The 20976-nt window shown below is 46.5% G+C and overlaps 1 protein-coding gene across 2 annotated transcripts in view; it reads left to right on the top strand.

Annotated features, from left to right (window-relative positions):
* Nucleotides 1-4276: 4276 nt before the first annotated feature.
* LOC126517485 (uncharacterized) overlaps nucleotides 4277-20976 on the top strand; it is a 72851-nt gene continuing 56151 nt past the window's right edge. For both annotated transcript variants that reach the window (XM_050167213.3, XM_050167212.3), the window contains exons 1-2: nucleotides 4277-4683; nucleotides 19115-19320. In XM_050167213.3, coding sequence (XP_050023170.1) covers nucleotides 4493-4683; nucleotides 19115-19320 — 397 coding nt within the window. In that variant the 5' untranslated portion in view covers nucleotides 4277-4492. The remainder of the gene's footprint in view (nucleotides 4684-19114; nucleotides 19321-20976) is intronic.

Genomic DNA, 20976 nt, shown 5'->3' with positions numbered 1-20976 from the left:
TATTCAAGCCGCTCACTCAAACGCACACATAATCGTAACAATTGTCGCTCCCCGCCTAAAAAACAAACACCGCCCACTAATACACCAAACTAACGCACTCATCAAGCACAATGAGGAGACTAACAAGCTCAACTCATTAATTTTCAACTTACACTTCCACAAGAACGTTGACACGATGCACCACGCAGAAATACACGAAGCACCGCACGAGCACCTAGCTTGGGACGGTTTCCACTTAAACCGCATAGCAATACAGCTAGTTTTTCAACACATCAAATCCTTTATTAAGGACAAGTACAGAAAAAGACTCTTTAAATCCATCTCAAATACCACCCCCACCGACTCTACCGACCGTGCCGGGCAGGACTGTGCTAGCGCTATGCCGGGCTGTTGCGCATATAACTGCAGCAAGAAGGCTGAAGATGGTTATGCTGTTTTTATGATACCACAGGGAAAGCGTGACGGCTTGCGCAGGAAGCAGTGGCTGCATGACATTGGTCGAAACAACTTTGTTCCGACAAAGAACAGCGTTGTTTGCGAGCTGAGGCGTCTTATAGCTCGTAGCAAAGCATCCCGTAATGCTACATTTTTTCTATTTTTTTTTTTCATTCTTCCGGCCTGCTCACCAGCGTTTTTGTTGCAGTTGTCCTCAGTATGCTTAATATTATGGGGTGGCTTGTCCCCTCGCACGTCGCTAACTGTTGTTATTCAGTCGGAAGTGCACCATTATAGATCCTGTTTTGCGCCCTGAAAAAATTAGTGGCAAGTATACCCGTGGTATTGCAGGTGATGAGCGTTAGCTAGTCAACATTAAGTTTTTTTTTTAGTTTTAAGGCGAAAGCCTTTAGATCTCTATGTTTCAAGGTAGCGTTGTAAGCTGGAAGTATCACGTGGCCCAAGGAAGGCCAGAGGTGACCCAAAGCATGTCCACCCCTGTATAAGAGAATGATTACCCAAGTTAATTAATGAATCATTAGTGATTGACATCAGGTGGATTAGAGAGGATTAAGGTGGATTAGAGTGCATTAAGAAGGATTAAGATGCATGAATAAAGATTAAGGTGGGTGGAGGAGGACTAAGGCAGATTAAGGTGAAGGGTTGATGAAAGGGTATTAAGACCGATTAGGGTGGCTTAGGGTGCATGAACAATGATTAAGGTGGATAAAGGAAGATTAATGTGGATTAGGGTGAATTAGGCTTGATAAAGGAGAATTAAGACCGATTAGGATTGATTAGGGTAGATTAGGATGGATTGGGGACCATGGAGCTGGATTAGGTTTGACAGAGGTGTATTAGGGTGTATTAAGGTAGATTTGGACTACTAAGCAGGATTAAGTTGGATTAAGGTGTATGAATAAGGATTAAGGTATATGCAGGTGGATTATGATGGATTAGGGTTGATAAAGGAGGGTTAAGACCGTATAGGGTAGGCTAAGGTGCATTAGGAGCGATGTAGGTTGATTAGGTTGTATTAAGGTGCATTGGGAGTATTAAGGTGGATGAGGGAGCATGAAGGTGGATTAGGGTGGACTAAGGTGAGTTAGGGTTCATTGAGTATTAAGACCGATTAGCCTACCATAATCCTCCTAATGTACATTAATCCACCGAATCCACATTCATCGACCTTAATCCTCCTTCATTCACTTTAATCCACGAAAGTCCTCCTTAATGCACCCTAATCCACCTCCCTCGACCTTAATCTACTCTAACCCTCCTTAATTCACTTTAATCCTCCTTAATCAACCCTAGTGCTCCCTCATTCACTTTAATCCACTATAATCTTCATTAATTCACCTTAATCCACCTGAATCCATATTCGTCTACCTTAGTCCGCCCTAATCCTCCTTAACCCGCCCTAATCCTCCTTCATTCACTTTATTTCACACTAGCCCACAAAAATCCTCCTTAATCCACCCTTATCCTTCTTCATGCACTTTAATCCACCCTAATCCACTATAATCGTCCTTAATGCACATCAACGCACCTTCATCCACCCTAATTCACGTTCAACGACCTTAATCCAACTTAGTCCTCCTTTATGTACCTTAATCCACCTTCATTCACCCTAATGCACCATATCGACTTTAATCCACCTTAAAAAACCCGAATTCATCTTAATCCAATCACTAATCAATCATTACTTTGCTAACCATTAATCATCTCTCATACGGGGCTGCACATGCTTTGGTTCGCTTCCCGCCTTCTTTTGGTCACGTGATATTTTCTGTAGCTCACAACGGGACCGCGAAACAGAGGTCTAAGGCTTTCGCTTAGTAAGCCACCCACAAAGGGATGTGTCACAAGCAATACTAGATCAGACGCACGAAGTAAAGCATCTGATAATGTGGCAGAAAAATTGTCTGGAGTATGGAACTCGCCTCAAAGCTCCCTTTACATCGGTATACCCCGTTCATACATCTTTAAGAAAAAACCAACCTCCTCATAAACGTTGCCTCCAGCATTGTCGATGCCGTTATTAGCATTTCTCAAAATTTTCAACCCCACTGGGGCGCGCAACTGGCCCAAAATAAAACGCCTCCATAGAATCCCGTGGCCCGTCCGCGGGAGCCCAGGAGGAAAAGCGCGCCGTGCGCAGCCGGCGGGGGAGGAGAAGCGAGGAGGAAAGCGCCGTGAGGAGGAGAGTGTGGCTACTTTCAAATTATCAAGGGATTTTAGGCGGATGCTGCTTACGGCGCGGCCATGCGGCCGCCGTATCTTGAAAGCGATCTGCGACGTTGCCAAATTGCGCGGCCGCCATCTTCGAAGCGATCTGGTGTGTTTTAAGAGCTCGCGTAGTGCTGGTAGCTTCGTATGCAGGGTGCTTTCGATGTTTCGTCCGCGTTGAAGCGAGAAATGTACTAAGGTCAATTCGCTCGCTGCTGCTGCCGCGATTCCTCCCTCCAGCGCTTTGACAGCGTGTTTCAGCGGTCATTCAGCGAGATCTGTTCATGTTTAACTGTGCGCGCGTGATACCGTGAGTCTTTTTTTTTTTTCGGTTAGTAAGCGAATGTTTACGAGTTTATGCAGCCGATAAATCTACTGTACTAACTTCGTATAAGTATCTACTAATTTTCTGTCGCAATCGGTGATTCGTCTTAGGGAGTAATTGCGACTGTTTTATCGCGATAGCAACAATATGGACACTCCAGACGCATTTTTGCTGTCGCCGTCGCCGCGATGTTCGTTATAAAGTCCAAGGGCGTAACACCGTCGCCGCGCGCCGTATGCTGCATATGCGATTGAAAGCACGCGAGGGAAGCAGACTATCGCAGCTCAATCTGGCGCGCGGGAAGGAACAAAGCGGGAAACGCGCTGTCTTCCGTCGCGCTATTGGTCGGGGGCGACGGGAGAGGGGGGCGGCAGGAACTGTCCTCTGGCACGAACTGCGCATTTCTCCACCGCGCGCAAGGGGCTCAATCTCGCGCGTTCTATATGTAGGAAAGCGGGGGGTGGGAGGGCAGCGCGGGAGGGAGAGGGGCGGCTTCGACTCCGCCAACAACTGCGTACTTGGGACAGCCGCGCGCCCCGCATCTAGAAAGGGATCTACAGACTGCCCATACCTTAGTGCGGACTGTGTTGCAGCTGCTCTTGCGTTGAAGCGATAATTGGCACGAAGGTCACTTCGCTCGCTACTGCTGGCGCGCTTGCTCCCACCAGCGCTTTGACAGCGACCGTCCGCGCTCATCGAGTGTTATGTGTTCATGTATGCTTGTGCGCGCTGACACCATGCTTTTCAAACACTAAGTAAGCGAATGTTTCCAAGTTTACACGGCCGATAAAACTACTATCCTTACTTCGTATAGCTGCCGACTAATTCGCTATCGCAATCGATGTTTCGCCCTTCGGGCGAAACTGTGACTTTTTTCTTGAACCACCTTGGTGTAAACCGACGAAGACAAGTCCTTGTATTGTGCGCTAAATGAAGTAATGGAACACGAACATGTGCAAACTTACGTTATTTCAAGTTCCAGTAGGTCGTAACATACACTTGCGTTATGACCACAATGTTTTTAACATCACCCAGGTAGAAGACATGTGTTCTCTTATGTTCCAGCACAACTTCTTTTTCCGGAAACTGTATTGTCTGTGCTGTATTTACCAACGTTACAAGATAAGTGGTATTTACGGCAAAAGCTTTCTGTGGGCAGTGGTATATCGCGAAACACCATTAGTGCTTCATGCTGGTTGCGCCTCAAGATGTTTTATACCTCTAGTTTGTGTAATGTCAAACACTGACTTCGACTCAGGTCAACGCAAGTCGATCCAGACCGCACGACAATCCGGTAAGGGGCCCTAAAGCAATCTTATTGTGAAAGTCTGAGAAGACAGATGTTGCGCTAGAATACGATGCAGTGCCCTCGCCTCGGGTGTTTGCGGATGTGTTTGTCTGTCTGTACCTGTCACCGTTGCGTAGTGAAATGTGCCGTGGTCTGACCTTGCGACGGTAGCAGCAACAACGACGATCGCGGCCGTCCGGGCCCACTGCGACGGCATGTCCCAAGAGCTACCGTTTCAAGAGTGGACCAACAGCGGTGCGCCAACCACGGACTCGACGTTCCGACGCGATGGCCCCGCTCCCAACAAGAGCGAAGCGGCCAAGCTACTCGAGTTGTCGTCGGAAAGTGAATCCGAACCGGAACCGCTTCAGCTTGTGCCGCCCAAGCGCAAAGTGCGCTTCCGAAAGTAAGTCGATCGGAGCGGGCGCTTCTAGAAAGCGTAGAAGTTCACACACGCTGCTGGTGCGTCGTGTAAATCTCAAGGTGTTTGGGGGGTTATTCGCTGTAATGTAGAAATACTGACCTTCCGGAGTTAAAAGGCCTGGCATAGGTTCTCGTCACGGGCTTGATAAGCCTGACTCAAGAGTCGTTTGCTATCTCTGTACATAGAACTGCTCGTATTGCTTTATCATCGGCTCGAATCGTAGTTGTCATCACCTTGGTTGTCTGGCACCCGTTGCGGCGAGTCAGTCCACTATGTGCAACAACTCGTGCCTCAGGTCTGATAGCTGCAAACTTAGTTTCGAAGATTGAACAATTCCCTCCTAGCATTTCTGAAAGAAAGAACTCTGAAGCCTGGGGCTTCTCCGTTCAAACAATTTGGCCCACTCGTTGTTTGGAATTCGCTGGGCACCTCCAACTGATTTTTTTTGTTGTTGTTGTTGTTATCAGGGACATATGTTATGACAGTCCTGTTCTGCAACCTATGCGGCCTTCGGGCATTAGTAGAGCCTTATCGCCTTTCCAGTGAAATAGGGCAGGACTGTTGTTGTCTTGCGACAACAATACGCCCTGACGACGAAGCTGCACCTTCGAGGTTAACTGAAAGGAGGTGCGCAACATTCACAAAACTTGTTGCGGGGTGCAAGAGGTGAAAATTTTGTGAATGCATGGGAAAATGTATGCGACGTGTACACGCCGATCAACATTTCCTTTCGTTTTCAGTGATTGTCGCTTCACCTTTTTAGAGAGAGCCGTAAATTCACCATTTGACGCTTTGTCACTCTGTTTGAGAGTCATAATGAGGACTTATTCTTGAATTACCAATTTTGAAGGTAGTTTCACTCACGAGAATCAACACTGGACGCATGCACATAAGGGTCTGGCAAATACGAGAAAGCAGTTCATTGGCTCTCTTGGGCTGAGTCTCGCAAAATGTCTTGGAAGAGAAACTATTGCCGAAAATGATCGCCTGAGAATACAACCCTTGGTAGTATGGGATTTTATCTCCAGCAGTAGTGCTAACCTAAGTGCGGGATCACTTCTGATGCTTTCCAAAAGTTTAGCAGCAATCGTTTTTCTGATTCCATTCTGTTCATTTGTCAGTGTGTGAGAGATGTTGTTCTCATTCAGTATTCATTTTCCTAAACCACTGTGTAAGATGTTGTGGCGCGCATCCCCGTTCAATTTTCGATCTTATATCATGTGCACAGTAACTTGCTGATTTTCATGCAGTAGCTGCCTCACAGATTTTACATTTACAGTGGTATGTAATGTTCACGGGCTCGGGATCATTTTGCACTGAATTTCTGCTCTTGGAAACCTTCGGTGCCATTCAAAGCCATCACTTCTCAATGATGCTTTATCACCATACACGTTCCGAATCATGTTCCATGCCTCACTAGGGGTAATATCTAGCCTAATGCATAACTTCATGTTAATTGTCTGCTCAGAATTGGCGTCCATCGTGTCACTCCTGTAATGCTCAGCTAAATTTGCCAAGCCAAACGACACATTGGTAAACGTAACCCTGCTGCCTAGGGAGTTTATGTGGAAACTCTTTCAAGGCCATGTTTTCTCTGAGCACATACAAAGGAACTCAATAAAAACCATTCTTGGATTTATGTATCAAAAAAAGGGAAATACGAAATCTGTCCTGTAGCATATGAGACCAACTCGGGAAGCTTCCCTTTGTGTGCTTCATTTGCCAAGTGCCATATAGGGCAGCGACACGTCTCTCATACTATTTTTCACTTTCATTGTCTCTTACTGCAGTGCATGGGTTCTTACAAATGGTTACTGTGAGAAAAGGTTTGTTGATATCGCACACATTGTCTTGCTTTTTTCATGCTTTGAACTTTTTAACCCTTTACAACAGGGTCAGTGCACTTCATAAGTGACTCCATACTGCCACAATATTTCCTCTTGTGCTTGCTTGCAAATACTGCTAGCCATAAACTTTCCATGAAGCGTGCCTCTGCGAAAGTGGTTTGGTGTCATAAATGCCATCATATATTTGATTTATGTGTCGGTATCGTTGACTAAAAACTGAAATTGATTCTTAAATGTCAGTCAAGTCCTGCCTAGGTCAGTGACTACAATTCATCGCAGGAAGCACGAACCAGCGCAGGACATGCGAAGTGGAGGCAAGCACTGTCGGAAAGGTTTATTCCAAAAGTAGGCAGTTTAACCCTTTGACTGATAACCCCAAATATGCTCGTTTTGTCTTTTCACTGCATTCCCTGCCTCTCAAGACACAACTCATGCAAAACTTAACATTGTGTACCTGTTGTACAGTCTATAGAGAGGTTGTAAAAACACCTAATACTTGTCAGTTAAATTTGCAATAGCAGGTGGAGCAAATGTCTCGGTGCTCTGTCACCTTGTCTCAGCGGGACAGCCATGGCAAACCAGGTTGGCAGGTCCGTCTGCAGTTTGACAGACGAAGGGATTTGTAAACTATCGGCGATTTCTGTGACGGAAGAAAGCGACCATGAAAAAGCAGTTTATGTGTAGCACAAAACGTCCACAAATCAAGCACTGGAATAAATCTGGCAGTCAGAAGGTTAAATGAAACCTTGAAGTCATGACCTATAAAAAAGGAAGAGCAAAGGAGAAACAACAGTAAGACATGATACTAAAACAAGTAAAAGTACAGTTCAGGTGATATCGTTTTTTCACATGTATGTAATGAACTAAGTCTAAAACTTCATTTGGTGTGCTTTATTTTGGTGAATATTCTGCTGTAATGATATAGAAAGATATGAAGACTGAGATAACGTTGGTTATAGTGAAGCAAATACTTGTTCGCTCGGCAGCTAGAAGTATGTATTCTGATAGCAAGACTCTGAAATACTGAGCAAAAGTAACATGAAGTTAAACATTCTGGACTTGCACGTGCGTTTTAGCCAGTAGCTTGACATGGCTGGCCTGCAGCTGGGAAGCCAACGTGCCGATCCCGCATGATTGCACCGATCACATCGATACATGTTCAGAACAATGCAAAACGTCTTTGCTGTTTAATGCTATTCATGTGGCATATATCGGCCTGGAAAGCTGCCAACAGCCCATTGAAATTTACAGGAGACCTTTTGCTGGCCTGTCAGAGGCATCAGAAACACTTGAATTTCTGTACGCATATTTCCGATTATGACATTTTTTTCAATGATGTCACTGCGTACACTTGTGGTGATTATCAGATAGGTAGTGAAGAGGAATGCCCGGCGCCGCAGCCACATCGCCAGTCGCCCGGGAGGCGCGAGCTTGAGATTGCCTGAGCTGCTCTGGTTGAGATACGCTGCCTGCTGCTCTCTTGGACCGTATTCATATTAGATTCTGGTGGAGGTGCTACGGTTTTCCCCAACCTGGAATTACGCACCCAAACTCTGCCATACGTCATGCCTGACGACCCCAGCCCAACATCCCCACCGGTTACTCCAGCCATCGTATGTAGCCAGTGCCCAGCGTCAGTGGGATCCTGATATCTTCAGCGGCACTGATGAGAAAGACGATGAAGATTGGCTGGAATCGTATGAACGCGCCAGCAACACCAACAAATGGGACGATCCCCTAAAGCTCGGCAACGCGATCTTCTATTTATCGGGCGTCGCCAAGCTGTGGTTCAAAAACCACGAAGCCGATCTCCGCACGTGCGCTAGCTTCAAAACCGACATCGCAGAAGTTTTCGGCCGCCCTGGCGTGCGCAAACTTCGCGCTGAACAACACCTATGAAGCCAATCCCAGCAAATTGGTGAAACGTTCACCAGCTACATAGAGGACATCGTCGACCTCTACCGGCGTATCAACCCGACGATGGCGGAGGCGGTCAAGGTACGTCACATCATGAAGGGCATTTCCGACGATGCCTTTCATATGCTCCTCTCCAAAAACCCAGGCACTGTCTCTCAGGTCATTGATCTTTGCCCGAGTTTCGACGAGCTCTGCAGACAGTGCCTTCTCACGCGGCACCCTCCTGCGTCTGACGAAACCCTCGCGAGCATGGCCGCGGCTCCTGAGATGGACTCCCTGCTTTTCCAGGTAAAAGAGTTCGTCCGTGATGAGGTCGCTCGTGAGCTTTCGCTGCTGTCCTCAGCCACGCCACCACCTTCGCCTTTGCCGGTCAACCTTCGCCAGGTCATCCAGGAGCAAGTGTGCGCAGCTCTCCCTTCTGCCTGTGAGACTCCGCCTGTGCCGACTCCCATTGCTTTTCCCAAGGTGACTGCACCTCTCAGCTATGCCGAGGCTCTCGCGCGACCACCACCTCCGACCTTTGCACCATCCCCATCGGTCGTGCCACTGTGGCCAGCTCCTCACTTCGTTCAGCCACGGTACAGCAGTGGACCATGGTGCACTCCTGACAACCGGCCAATATGTTTTGCGTGTGGTGTACCTGGCCACGTTGCACGATTTTGTCGTCGCCGCGCAAAGTCCTACCGCCGTAGCTTCGATGCCGCACCACACGTTTCCCCATACCGTCATCCTCCGCGTCTCAGAACCCCAGCCAGATGTCTTCCTACTCAGACCACCGCCCTCTTGTTGACCGCCGTTCGCCATCGCCTTGACGCCATTCGCTTTTGCTGATGCACCGTCGTCCTTACTGGAACGGGAAAACTAATCGTCGCAGTTCCAGAAGCAAGAACTGCGTCACCCATGAACAGACCAAGGCCTCTTCCTTCTCCAACTAATGTTATTGACGTATATGTGGACGGCGTCACTGCACTCGCCCTCCTTGACACTGGTGCCGCAGTTTCAGTTATTAGCACCAAACTTTGCTGTTCGCTCAGAAAAGTTACGACGCCACTGTCCAACGTGTCACTTCATACTGCCAGCGTAGACCGCATCATGCGTGCAGCTGCGTGTACTGCTCGCGTTGTGATCAACGGCCTCCTCTACATCGTCGAATTTTTGGTGCTGTGTTCTTGTTCCCACGATCTTATTTTTGGCTGGGACTTCCTTTCTGATAATAAGGCCGTCATCGACTGGTCATCGAATGCCCCACTCCTTGACGCTCGTGAACCTGTAGATAAAGTATTTGTTGCCGAAGACGTTACAATTCCACTGCACTCATCTGCCCTTGCCACAGTGTCATGCAATATTGTTGCTGATGCCAGCGCACTTTTTGCGCCATCTGCAATTTTCGCTCGTTGCAAATGTTCCCCGCTGCCTTTCGCTCTTTTGGACGTTCATGCCGGCGTCAGCAGATTGCTCATCGCCAACCGATTGTCCTCTCCTCTCACTTTGCTTCGTGGGGAGTGCGTTGGCCATGCCCAGTGTGTCGACCCTGCTGCCGTCATTGACATGCCAACTGGTCCCATAATAATATTTATTTAGTTAGTTAGTTAGTTATTTGTTCGGCTTTTATATGAATATGCCTACTTTGTGGCTGTTTTATCATCTCTTGATGTGCATGATTTATATAGGTCTGTTGTTTGTGCAGTGTGCTTTGTGTTTTAAAACTTTTTGTTTTTTATGATGGCTATAAGAGCCTTGGTGGGACTGACAGTTTTAATAAATAAAATGAAGCCATTCAGGTTAAGGCACCTACAGGTGCAAGTAATACTTGATTTTTACGTGGTGAGGATTATAGGAGTTTGTCTGCTATACCTTTGTACTGAAGTTTCATAATTACGTTTATTTATTTATTGTACCTGCCGGCCGTATTGGCAATAGAGAGAAAAGTGGACTTGTAAGCACAAAATTAATGAACTGATAGCAGTTATTATAGTTACGTACCTTGGTATGGGGGGGGGTGTTTCCGATTAATTCATCTCACAAAGCTACGTTCACTTGCAGTGATAACCTATCTATTAGCGATTCCAGATTTATTCTGGATCGCCTCATATTTTTAGCGTCATGTTAGTTCTATTAGGGAGCTGGCATTGTACGTGAAGTTTGGTGGAATGGTGCCTCGGCCACACATCACAAGGCTCATTGAAGTTAGAGGAAGGAAGCCAAACTTTTTTTTGATGATGTCTCGTTACCAATGTGCAGTATTGGCCAAGTTTAACCCGCAGTGGATATGACGTATTTGCAAGGGTAATTAATAGGGAAAGGACTTAATAATATTTGTTGTAGTAGAACAGGCTGCTTCCCAGGCACCACTAGAGTCAGGAACCATGCTATAGTCAGTCACAACACAGATACGTCACCGTCCAACTGGAAAAAAAGTTCTGTACATGCACTAGCCAATTATGTTTGCTCATTTCCACATTTCCACAAAGGCGAACTGCCTTCAGCATTGACGTCTTACCAAAACTTTTTTTATGTAGATGCACAAAGTGTAGGTGTACTGTGATCAGTGGTGTAGCTTGGTCGTCTGGCACCCGAGGCCGATAGCCCTTCTCCCCCCGGGTGTAGTCGAGGAAGGCGAGGATATCGACAATTTTCGGGTGTTTTCAGACATATATTACAAACCCCCCCCCCACTGGCCCTGTGCACCCCCCCCCCTCGCTTGTTGCTACGCCACTGATTGTGATTGTGTGGGCAGAACTTCTACTGAATGTTTAGGTTGGTGGTCGAATACATGTTCTGCGCCTTTACCTTCAAAAGGGGCAACATAAAGCTTTAGATTTCCTTTTCTCATTCCTTCTAAGCATTGGCTGATATGACAAGCTTAAGCTCATTTACATCAACACGATCACCTTTGCCTCACCTGTACGTACAGAAACCTGTGTTATCCACTTAACAACTTAAAAAAAAAGATTTTGTGCTTACCCAACCACACCAGCACGGAACTTCTACTACAATTAGGTATCCACAACACGCTAGACAAGTTAATCAAAGCCCAACGTCGATCCCAACTAGAACGGCTTACCCTAACGGAAACAGGCTGCAGCATTCTAAACAAGCTTAATATCACCTACCACTGTCAACATGGAGACAAACACCCAATACTACGCGACATTCAGCAATGGATACACGCTGACCCTATTCCAAAAAACATGCACCCAGACTACAACAAAGAACGCAGGAAGGCACGAGCTACCTCCCTCATCAAAGCTTATGCCAACACCGTGAGCGTGACTTCGTCGACACAGCTGAGTACCAAGATGGACGGCGCTTTGTGGCGGTTACCAAGGCAGGCGGCTTGCTCCGACATGCTGCCAGCATCGTTACCAAAAATGCCGAGACGGCCGAGGAAGTCGCCATCGCCCTGGCAACTCTTGACCCAGCCTGTCACACCATACTGAGTGATTCTCACGCAGCAATCAACAACTACATCAAAGGTCGTATTTCTCAGCAATCACTCCGTATCTTACGACAAGCCCCACATTCGCCTGAAAATCAAATCACCCTCGTCTGGATCCCAGCACACGCCGACGTTGTCCACCCGCACCACACCAAACTCAACGAGGTTACACACTCCGTAGCACGAGGACTAGTCGACCGTGCCGGAGACGGTGCTGGTGCACCCGCAGGACGCGACCGCCTTACAAGATACAACGACCTTGTGAAATCATTTTACCTCGCAAGAAGAACCTTCCCCACCCCTCACCGCAAGTTAAACAGGGTACAGGCAACCACCCTTCGCCTGTTACAGACGAATACATACCCCTCCCTCACACGCTATCACATTATATACACCGACATCTACCCGAGCCAGACGTGCAAGGTCTGTAAAACTGAAGCAGCAACACTCCCCCACATGCTATGGGAGTGCAAACGTCAATACCCAGACCTTAATCCCGTGACCCTCTAGTCAAGATGGCACGCCGCCCTGCGCAGCTCCCACCTCGACGACCAACTCTGGGCGACCCAGCAGGCCTACGAAGCGGCGAGGAGGCAAGACCTCGACGTCCCATCGTGGGAGGCCTAGGCCCAGCCGACTGAACTGCTGGTGCTCATTAAAGTTCACTCTCTCTCTCTCTCTCTCTTACCGCTCCTTCATTCTTGCCCAAATTTCGCAGCAAGATTGCATTTTATGATCTGGTTCATTCAGTATAACACTTAGTACATTTACTTGCCCAGTCTGTTCTGCAAAAAAAAAAATTTATTTTGTTGCCTTTATCCCAGCCTCTCGCTGTAAAAAATGTCCAAAACAGGGCAGCTATGAGTCATTTGGTTGCTTCTGTTGTCTGCTACACGGCAAAGCATGGTTTGCTGCTGCTTTGTGAATGCTACCAGTCTGAGCTACCGTCTGGGACATAGAACAGGGAGAGAGAGAGAGACTTTATTTATCCCATCCTAAAGGGAAAGGGGCTGCGAGAAGAAGGCGAGAGAGGTTATCCTACTCATGGTAGGCCTCCTCTACCACCTCAGCCCACCTCAGGATAGCTTCCTGAAGTTTGGGGTTGTAGCTGCGCATGGTAGCCTCCCACAGCTCCCTACTAATCAAAACTCTGCAAAGGTTAGGGGGAGGGGAGTGGTTCTTGCATTGCCACATAATGGGGTTAAGGTCCACTCTGCTATCAGCACAAAACTTGCAGGCTTAAGTAGGGTATATTCCTGGGTGAATTTTGTGACTTAAGGCAGGAGATAGAAAAGTGCGAGTCTGTAGTTTACGCCATAGTACCTCGTCTATGCGTGACAACCGAATCAAAAGGAGCGAGGGTTAGGCGACCTAGGCGGTAATGCCCGCAAATGTCGTGGTATGTAAGTAATCTGTCTTTGGAGGGGAATGCTGGAGGGAGATCATTGGCGTCTGAACCATCCCCTAGTCTAGCCTGTGCTGGGTTTGTGAAAGCTCGAGCACTTAGGTGGGCCGCTTCATTGCCGTTTAGGCCTGCGTGAGCAGGTGTCGAGATTAAACTCAGAAGTTGGGTTGGCGGATTGGGAGATAGAATGGCTAGGGCTGTCCTGCAAACCCTACCCGCTCCGAAGTTGTGTATGGCAGTTTTTGAGTCACTTACTATGACAAAGTAATTGGGTATTGTTGCGGCGAGTGCCACCACGGCCTCCTCCGAAGAGGCTATAATGGATGCTCCCGTCGCAACAATGCCTGTGGAATCAACGACTGATATGGCGAATTTGTGTCCACAGGGATACTCTGCGGCATCGACACAGACCACGTCTTTGTCGTTGAATAACTTTTTCTGCAGGGCTTTAGCTCGTTGTTGCCTTCTATGTTCGTGGTGAACAGGGTGCATATTCTTAGGGAAAGGAGGGATATGAAAGTGCTCATGTATCAGGTGGCTAATATTGAATTTCTCGTTGGTCATGGGTGCTGGGGCAATACTTAGGAAGTGTAGGATGTGCCTACCAGTGTGGGTATTCGATAAGCACTGTTATTGAGCTGTCAGGTGGGCTTCTGCGAGCTCACTAAAAGTGTTCAAGGTACCTCTAGCCAAAAGTCTCACAGTCGAAGCTCTACTTGGCACTCCAAGGGCAAATTTGTAGAGTCTGTGTATCAGTGAGTCAACTTTATCTTCCTCAGCCCTAGTTAAGTGGAGATAAGGCAGGGAGAATGTGATTTTACTGACAGGAAATGCCTGTACCACTCTTAGCAATTCTGCCTCGCGGAGACCTCCGTGCTTATTGTACACCCTTCCTATAAGCCGTGTGGTGTGACCTACGCTGGCAGTAACCGTTTGAAGTGTATATGTATTGAGTCGGTTAGATTGAATGTTCATGCCAAGTGCACGGATTTTGTCTACTACAGGAACTTGCTTCCCATTAATGTTAATCTGAATGTTGGGCGTAACATGTTTATTTGCGGATAGAAGTAACAGCTTAGATGTGGCGGGCGTGCACTCGAGGTTCACGAACCCGGCTCTCATAGCCACTGTATCTGCAGCCTCTTGTAAGGTATCTTGAATGTAGCCGTCTTAGCCACCCTTAATTCATAGGGTAATGTCATCTGCATATAAAGAATATTGGAGATCCGTTATTTGTGCCAGCTTCCCAGCAATAGGCCTCATAGCTAGGTTAAATAGAAACGGCAAGCGCACAGATCCCTGAGGAGTGCCAAAGCCACTTAGGGTGATTGGGGGAGAAGTTTGATCATTGAGACTAATGGCAGCTGTGCGATTGGTAAAAAATTCGCTGATGTAGTCATGCATTTTTCTACCAGAGTTACCGTAATAACATTCAATTCACGTAAGATAGATCCATGATCTATTTTGTTGAATGCACCACGAAGGTCAAGTCCTAAGATGGCTTGGGTGTCATTACTAAATGTAGGAGTAAGAAGGTCATGCTTGAGCCTTAGCATGGCATCCTGGCAAGAAAGTGACTCGTGAAAGCTAATCATCTCTGGCAGGAATAACTGATTGTCTTTCGTGTATTTATTGAAGCGATTAAGCATAACATGTTCGAGCGTTTTGCCCAAGCATGACATGAGGGAAATAGGTCTAAGATTAGCTGTCAGAGTATTTATTGGGTTTGGGAATAAAGATTACTTTAGCAGTTTTCCATGCATTCAGAAGAGAGCTGTTACCGAAGCAATGATCATAGTATTCTGTGAGGGCAGAGATAGATTTGTCGTCCAGATTTCTGAGTAATTTATTATTTACATTATTTGTACCCGGAGAAGATGTAGTTTTAAGGGAAGCTAAAGCGTGTCGAACTTCTGTCTCCATTATTGGGTTGTCGAGAAGTCCATCAGCCTCGCCTGTATAATCTGAATTCTCATGAGTTGTGGTAGAAGGGAGGTGTAATCGTGCAAGCTCCTGAAAAAGATAGGGAATATTATCCTTGCGTTTGTGCAATGATTGAGTGATGTAGTGACTATATTGCGCGCCTGAGGCCAAGGGACCAAGCAAATGTCTCAGCAGTTGCCAAGTCTTTTTACTACTGAGATTACCATGCATGCTCTCACATACTTGGCCCCATTGTTAATAGCTGGGTCGCATATACTTGGACGTCATCATCAAGTCTAGCTATACGGATGCGAAGCCTGCGGTTATGGCGGCGTCTTTTCCACCGCTTTAATAATGATTCCTTCGCTTGCCACATGTTTAGTAGTTTGACATCAGCTGTTTGAAAGGGAGCATCAGGTGGCATAGTTGTAGTATAATTGTCAACATGCGTTTGGAGTTGACTGATCCATTGCTTTAGATCAAGTATGGAATTGGGAGCATTATTTGCATGAGTTATACTAAATTTGTCCCAATCCGTAAGTTTGGGAGGCAGAGTGGGAAAGGGCTTGTGAGAGAAAGTAACAGAAATCTGAATGACGTAGTGATCGCTACCAAAATTGATTTGAAGGTTTTCCCATTTAGTTAACCAGAGAGATGAGGGTGAGACCTGGTGATGTACCTTTGGAGACACTATTTCCTAAGTGAGTGGGTGTGTCGAATTCATTGTGGAGGGTGAGTTAATGATCCTGAATGTGGGTCCATAAAGCTCGTCCTTTAGGTGTGCAAGTAGTATGACCCCATTGCTGATTTGGAGAGTTAAAATCGCCAACAATGAGGAGCGGGTTTCTCCGAGCTTCCTTTTTAGCACAAGCAAAAACGTTAGTAAAACGGTGGTGTTTAGAGCTGGGACTGCTGTAAACATTAAGGATGTAAATAGGAGCCAACCTGGTCTTTTTAGGAAGTATTTCTACGAAGTCATGATCAATCTCGTTACCCTCGAAATGGGAGCAAGAAACAGTCAAATGCTTTTGTGCTAGGATCGCGGTATTGGGAAATTCGCATCTTCTGCATTGGAATGCGTTGTATCCGGGGAATTTAACGTAACCATTAATTTCTTGTAAAGCAATGACTGCGGGCAGTTGTGTGCGATTGGCTATGTAATGTTGCAGACTGGCCTTCTTTTTCGAAAACCCCCTACAGTTCCACCGCCACACAACTAGGTTGGAGTGCTTAGGGGACGCAGCCATGCAGTCGATCGAGTCTTTCGATAATTTGATTGAATTGCTCATCAATTTGGGTAAGTCGCGCGTCATCCTGGGTAAATTTAGTATTTATGTGGGTACTGAGGTTATGAACGTTAGTAGTGAGGGACTCAAGCTTGGCTTCTATGGCATCCATGCGTTTTTCAAGGCCTTCAAAGTGATTGTTAGTTTCTAATGTGTGCGGCGAGTTCACGACTTAGCTTATTGTGCTCCTCCCAAGTATCTCTCCCATCATCAATACATTTGTGCTTTGTGGTAGTGGGAGGAGGAGGACTGTCCATGGTTAGAGTATGATCGTCATTCTCACTGACAGGGGGAGGAGTTACTGTGGGTTGTTCATCAGTAGAGGGTTGAGATCGAGTGGTAGCAGTCGTACATGGAGAAAGGGTTTGGAGGTCGAGAATTTGTTTATGCAGAAGACGATTTTCTTCCTGAAACTGCTGTAGGAGGGCATAGATAGGGGCATCAGGTTGCTTAGGTTTAGGTAAGCTGTGGGAAGCTACCAATGCCCATCTTACCTGAGGAAAGCTTGATTTGTTGTTAGAGGGAGCAGCGGATAAAAGAGGCCAATCTTCATCTTGTTTTTCTTAGGAAGAGGTCCCTGCTTCTTGGGCGAAGGAGAAGACTTGGTCTTGGATTGAGGAGGAGTCTTGTCAGCCTTGGAGAATGAGATTTTAGGCTTATGTCGTAGTGCACATTGAATGGATCCAGTCTCATGACTTCCACTACATAGTACACACTTGGGAATGCACACATGATCAGTCGGACGATTCACAGTTCCACATTTATGGCAGGTATCCTCAGTGTGCGTAGGGCATACGTCCGGTCAATGTCCAACTTTCCAACAGCGTGTGCAGGCCTCCATTCTTTGTTGAAAAGGCTTGCACCAGAGCATCGTCATTTCATATTTGACCCAAAAAGGAACTTTTGTTTCCAAGAAAGTCACGAGGACTGCGTCGGAAGTTTTTCTCATTCGTCTGGCTTCTAAAAAGTGCATTTGTGGGTTGCACTCACAAAGCATGGGTAGAATGTCTTTTTTGTAGATAACTTCTCCCAGGCATACTCTGTCGATGTAGATAATGCCTTTGCACGTCTCGGAGTTTGGAACGCTGTAGGAGGTCACTTCGTGCTCTTGGCCGTCGGCCGTGAGCGACTTGATGGCGAGATATTTCTTCAAGTGATCGCAGCTTTCTATGTTGAGGGTAACTGCGTTGGTGGTGAGGTTGATGGTAACGACGTCTTGGCGCAGCTTCGCAGTGGCTGGAAAGCTGGCTGCCGTAGAGAGATGCTTTGTGAGTTGGAAGTAGCTGAAGCGAGAGGTGTCGAAACCTCCGCAAATGCAAAAAACGGCCTTGTATGAGCCTTCGGGTAACTTGGGAGGCCTCACTTTGTTACTCCTGGAGATCGTCTGTTCCCATGCAGCAGCGTCGGCCATGGCAGTGATGGCGTTCTTGCGGAGTGAGTCTTGATATGCGGCATTGTATATGTGCGTTTGTCGCCACTTGAGCATCTCTGGGGGAAGATCTTTCCTTTCTACTACCTCAACCTGGTTCATGACGGCCACACAAAGCATGTCAACGCCTACGGCGTCGGAGAGCCACCAAGCTCTTGTAGGCGAGGAACCACAAAAGTCACAATAAAAGGCTTTCTAATGTACAGACCTCTTCAAAAATAGTCTTCGAACGTCACGGAAATCTTCACACATGTCGGGTGAAAAACCCACTGGGATATAACAAACATAACGGGCGTTACACCCAAACACTCACAGAGCCGATGAGACACGTTCACACGCGGCGATGCCACCTTGCGTTCCCCCCTAGAACAGGGAACTTTCATTATGTTGTCAACACCAACACTAGACTTTCTCTCCTTCTCCTATTCTTTCCCTCCCCTTCCCCCCTGCAGGATAGTCAACTGGGCCCAGTGATGGTTAACCTCCTTGCCCTTCATTTATCCTTCTATTTCTCTCTTAAGCCTTTCAAGTAAATTCATCTGGCAGCTGATGCATACCTTTGGCTGTGCCCGAGATAACTCGTGAACCTGAAACATCTGTAGATGGATTGCACCAATGACTCCAGAAGTTGGTTAAACTAAAATTTTATGGTTGGCCTTGATTTTATATGACAGATGGCTCAACAATGTTTACCCCCTGTCGGTGTTGTTTATATCTCTCGTTTCTGACTTGGTTGAACAGTGCAAAAAAGTCCACGCCTTTATTAACAATGCAGAAATAAAACAGCTCCTTTTGAATGCCGATTCACAGGCCTTTGATGTTGGTTATGAGGTTATGAGGTGACAAGGACAGCAACGAAAGACCATGTTCCCTGCGGAACACTATCTGATAAAAATCATTAAGAAACATATGTATGTTTTTTTTTTTTTTTTCAGGTTTAAGTCTAAAAACTTGAGCAACATATCGCCAATAAAAAGCATTTGAAGTTAATGTGTGCTGCTGTGTTACTTACACGGAAGTTGAATTCATTGCATTTCAGAAAGACACCTGGCACCCAAATGGTTAATAGGCATTCTAATTGTATGTGTGCAGTAAAAAACTTCGCCTGCTCTGTGCTTCAGGCATGCATGCACCACTCTTTGACGCATGGGGTCATGATCTGCGCAGGCGGCTTCGTGGCGCCCGCGGCCTGGTGCTTACTGGTGGCCCGCACTCTGGCAGTGCGTGCTGTGGGGGCAACAGTGAAGGATGCTTATCGCTGGCCAAAGTTCTAGGCTTTCTGCTCGGGGTGGCCATCTTGGTGGCCCAGGCCTGGTTCCTGCTGAGTGTGCGCTCCCGCCTCGACCATCTGTACACAATCTACCGACAAAATAGTAAGTGTCCACGCTCAGGTCCCTCTGGTGATGGTTTTCCAGCGTGCAAGCAGCTGTGCTCCAAAAGCGCTCTCGCGTGTGTATGTAACTTAAGTAGTGCTGACATGTATAATTTGAATTTGTAGAAACTACCGTACACATCGCACACATAATAGGAGAACACTCAGCAAGTGTGAAGGTTGGGAAGCACTTATATTTGAACGCAATACTGGAGTTGGTCTCAAAATGCCATAACCGGGCATTATCGAAATTAATCGGCATCATGACACAGTGCAAAATTTTCTGGTGTCATGTTCGAATAAGGCTAGGTGTGATGACACTGCTCATAAAGAGTAATCAAGAGCGCTATGCACATTTTTTCTGGCTGTGCTTCCTTGTGTCGGCGTAGCTGCTGCAATTGCGGGAACCGAGTTGGCAAGTGTATTGCAACAACATGACACGTCCACCTGCTGGGTACCGAAACGGAATCTACTTTATAGAAAGAAGTCTTGCAGTAAATTATTCATGCGAAGCATTCTTCTCTGTAAGCCCACTTTTTGTTTTGTATCTAGTACCTGGTCTCTTTCGTGAAGCAGCAAGTAAAACGAAAGAAACTGCAGTTTGGATAGGCTTCTGCACAATGTTAGTTAAAGGTTTTGTGCACTGAAGTAAAGGGTGTAGAAGTGCATAATTAACCATGACATGAATGCTCCTCTTGAGAACCTGCTTTGCACCAAAGGCTGGGCATCCTTTGCTCTAGATTTGAGGTCACACTTGTAGTAATACGAGGGTCCACTCCAGTGCAGTCCTTCTCTACTCGGGTTGCTCCCAGAATGCACTACTTATGCAATTTGCACTCACTCCGCCGTAGTCACCTGCGAATTTCTAGAGATGCGCACTCTCAATGCCAGTGGATGTGATGCCCCTGGCTCTGTGGTATATATACATATATATATTACACGTAGACAGATCGCAAGAGCAATAACACCTATATGATTCGTAACCATTTTCTACTAAACCAAGCATGCTTCGAATTATGTAGATGTCAACTGGAGTTGAGTATGCCTAATATTTTAGGGTTCATCATTTAATGCAATAAAGTGAGAAGTTGCATATGTCATCTCAGTACTCCTCTAAAGTGACAGGGAAAATACAGGCTGAATCTATCTAGCATGGATTGCTTACCCTTCTATAAACCTCACAACTTTTGCTTTATGCAAAAAACAACTTGGTTTCAACAGAAATCATGACTGAAAATGGCCATGCTATTCCTTCATGATTCAAATTAGCTCCCAATCAAATGGACTATTTTGAGCAGCTCTGCTAGTAATCTCGAAGGTCAAGCTCTGGTGAGCAATACTTCCTGCTTTGTTAGGAGGCCCCTACATAGGGTGTGCCACGCCTGTGTAGAAAGTGCCAGTAGGGCAGATAAAGAGGTGGCACTATTGAGTTTTTCTGTAGTAAGAGGGCAATAAAGGTTACAAGCCGCTTTTCTTTTCATTGCTCAAATGCACCATGCAATGTTCAATCAAAATTGTGAATGGTGGAATACAGTTTGTCAGTTATAAGTAGCACATACTACAACATGAGAGATTGTACTGCGCTTTCACAGAGTTAAAGACTGATCCTATCTTACGTTTACATCATTTTTTTAACATGTAACAGATATTTTAACAT

Source organism: Dermacentor andersoni, chromosome 11 (genome assembly GCF_023375885.2).
Source record: "Dermacentor andersoni chromosome 11, qqDerAnde1_hic_scaffold, whole genome shotgun sequence".
Classification (NCBI taxonomy): Eukaryota; Metazoa; Arthropoda; class Arachnida; order Ixodida; family Ixodidae; genus Dermacentor; species Dermacentor andersoni.
This window is presented reverse-complemented; position numbering and strand designations above follow the sequence as displayed.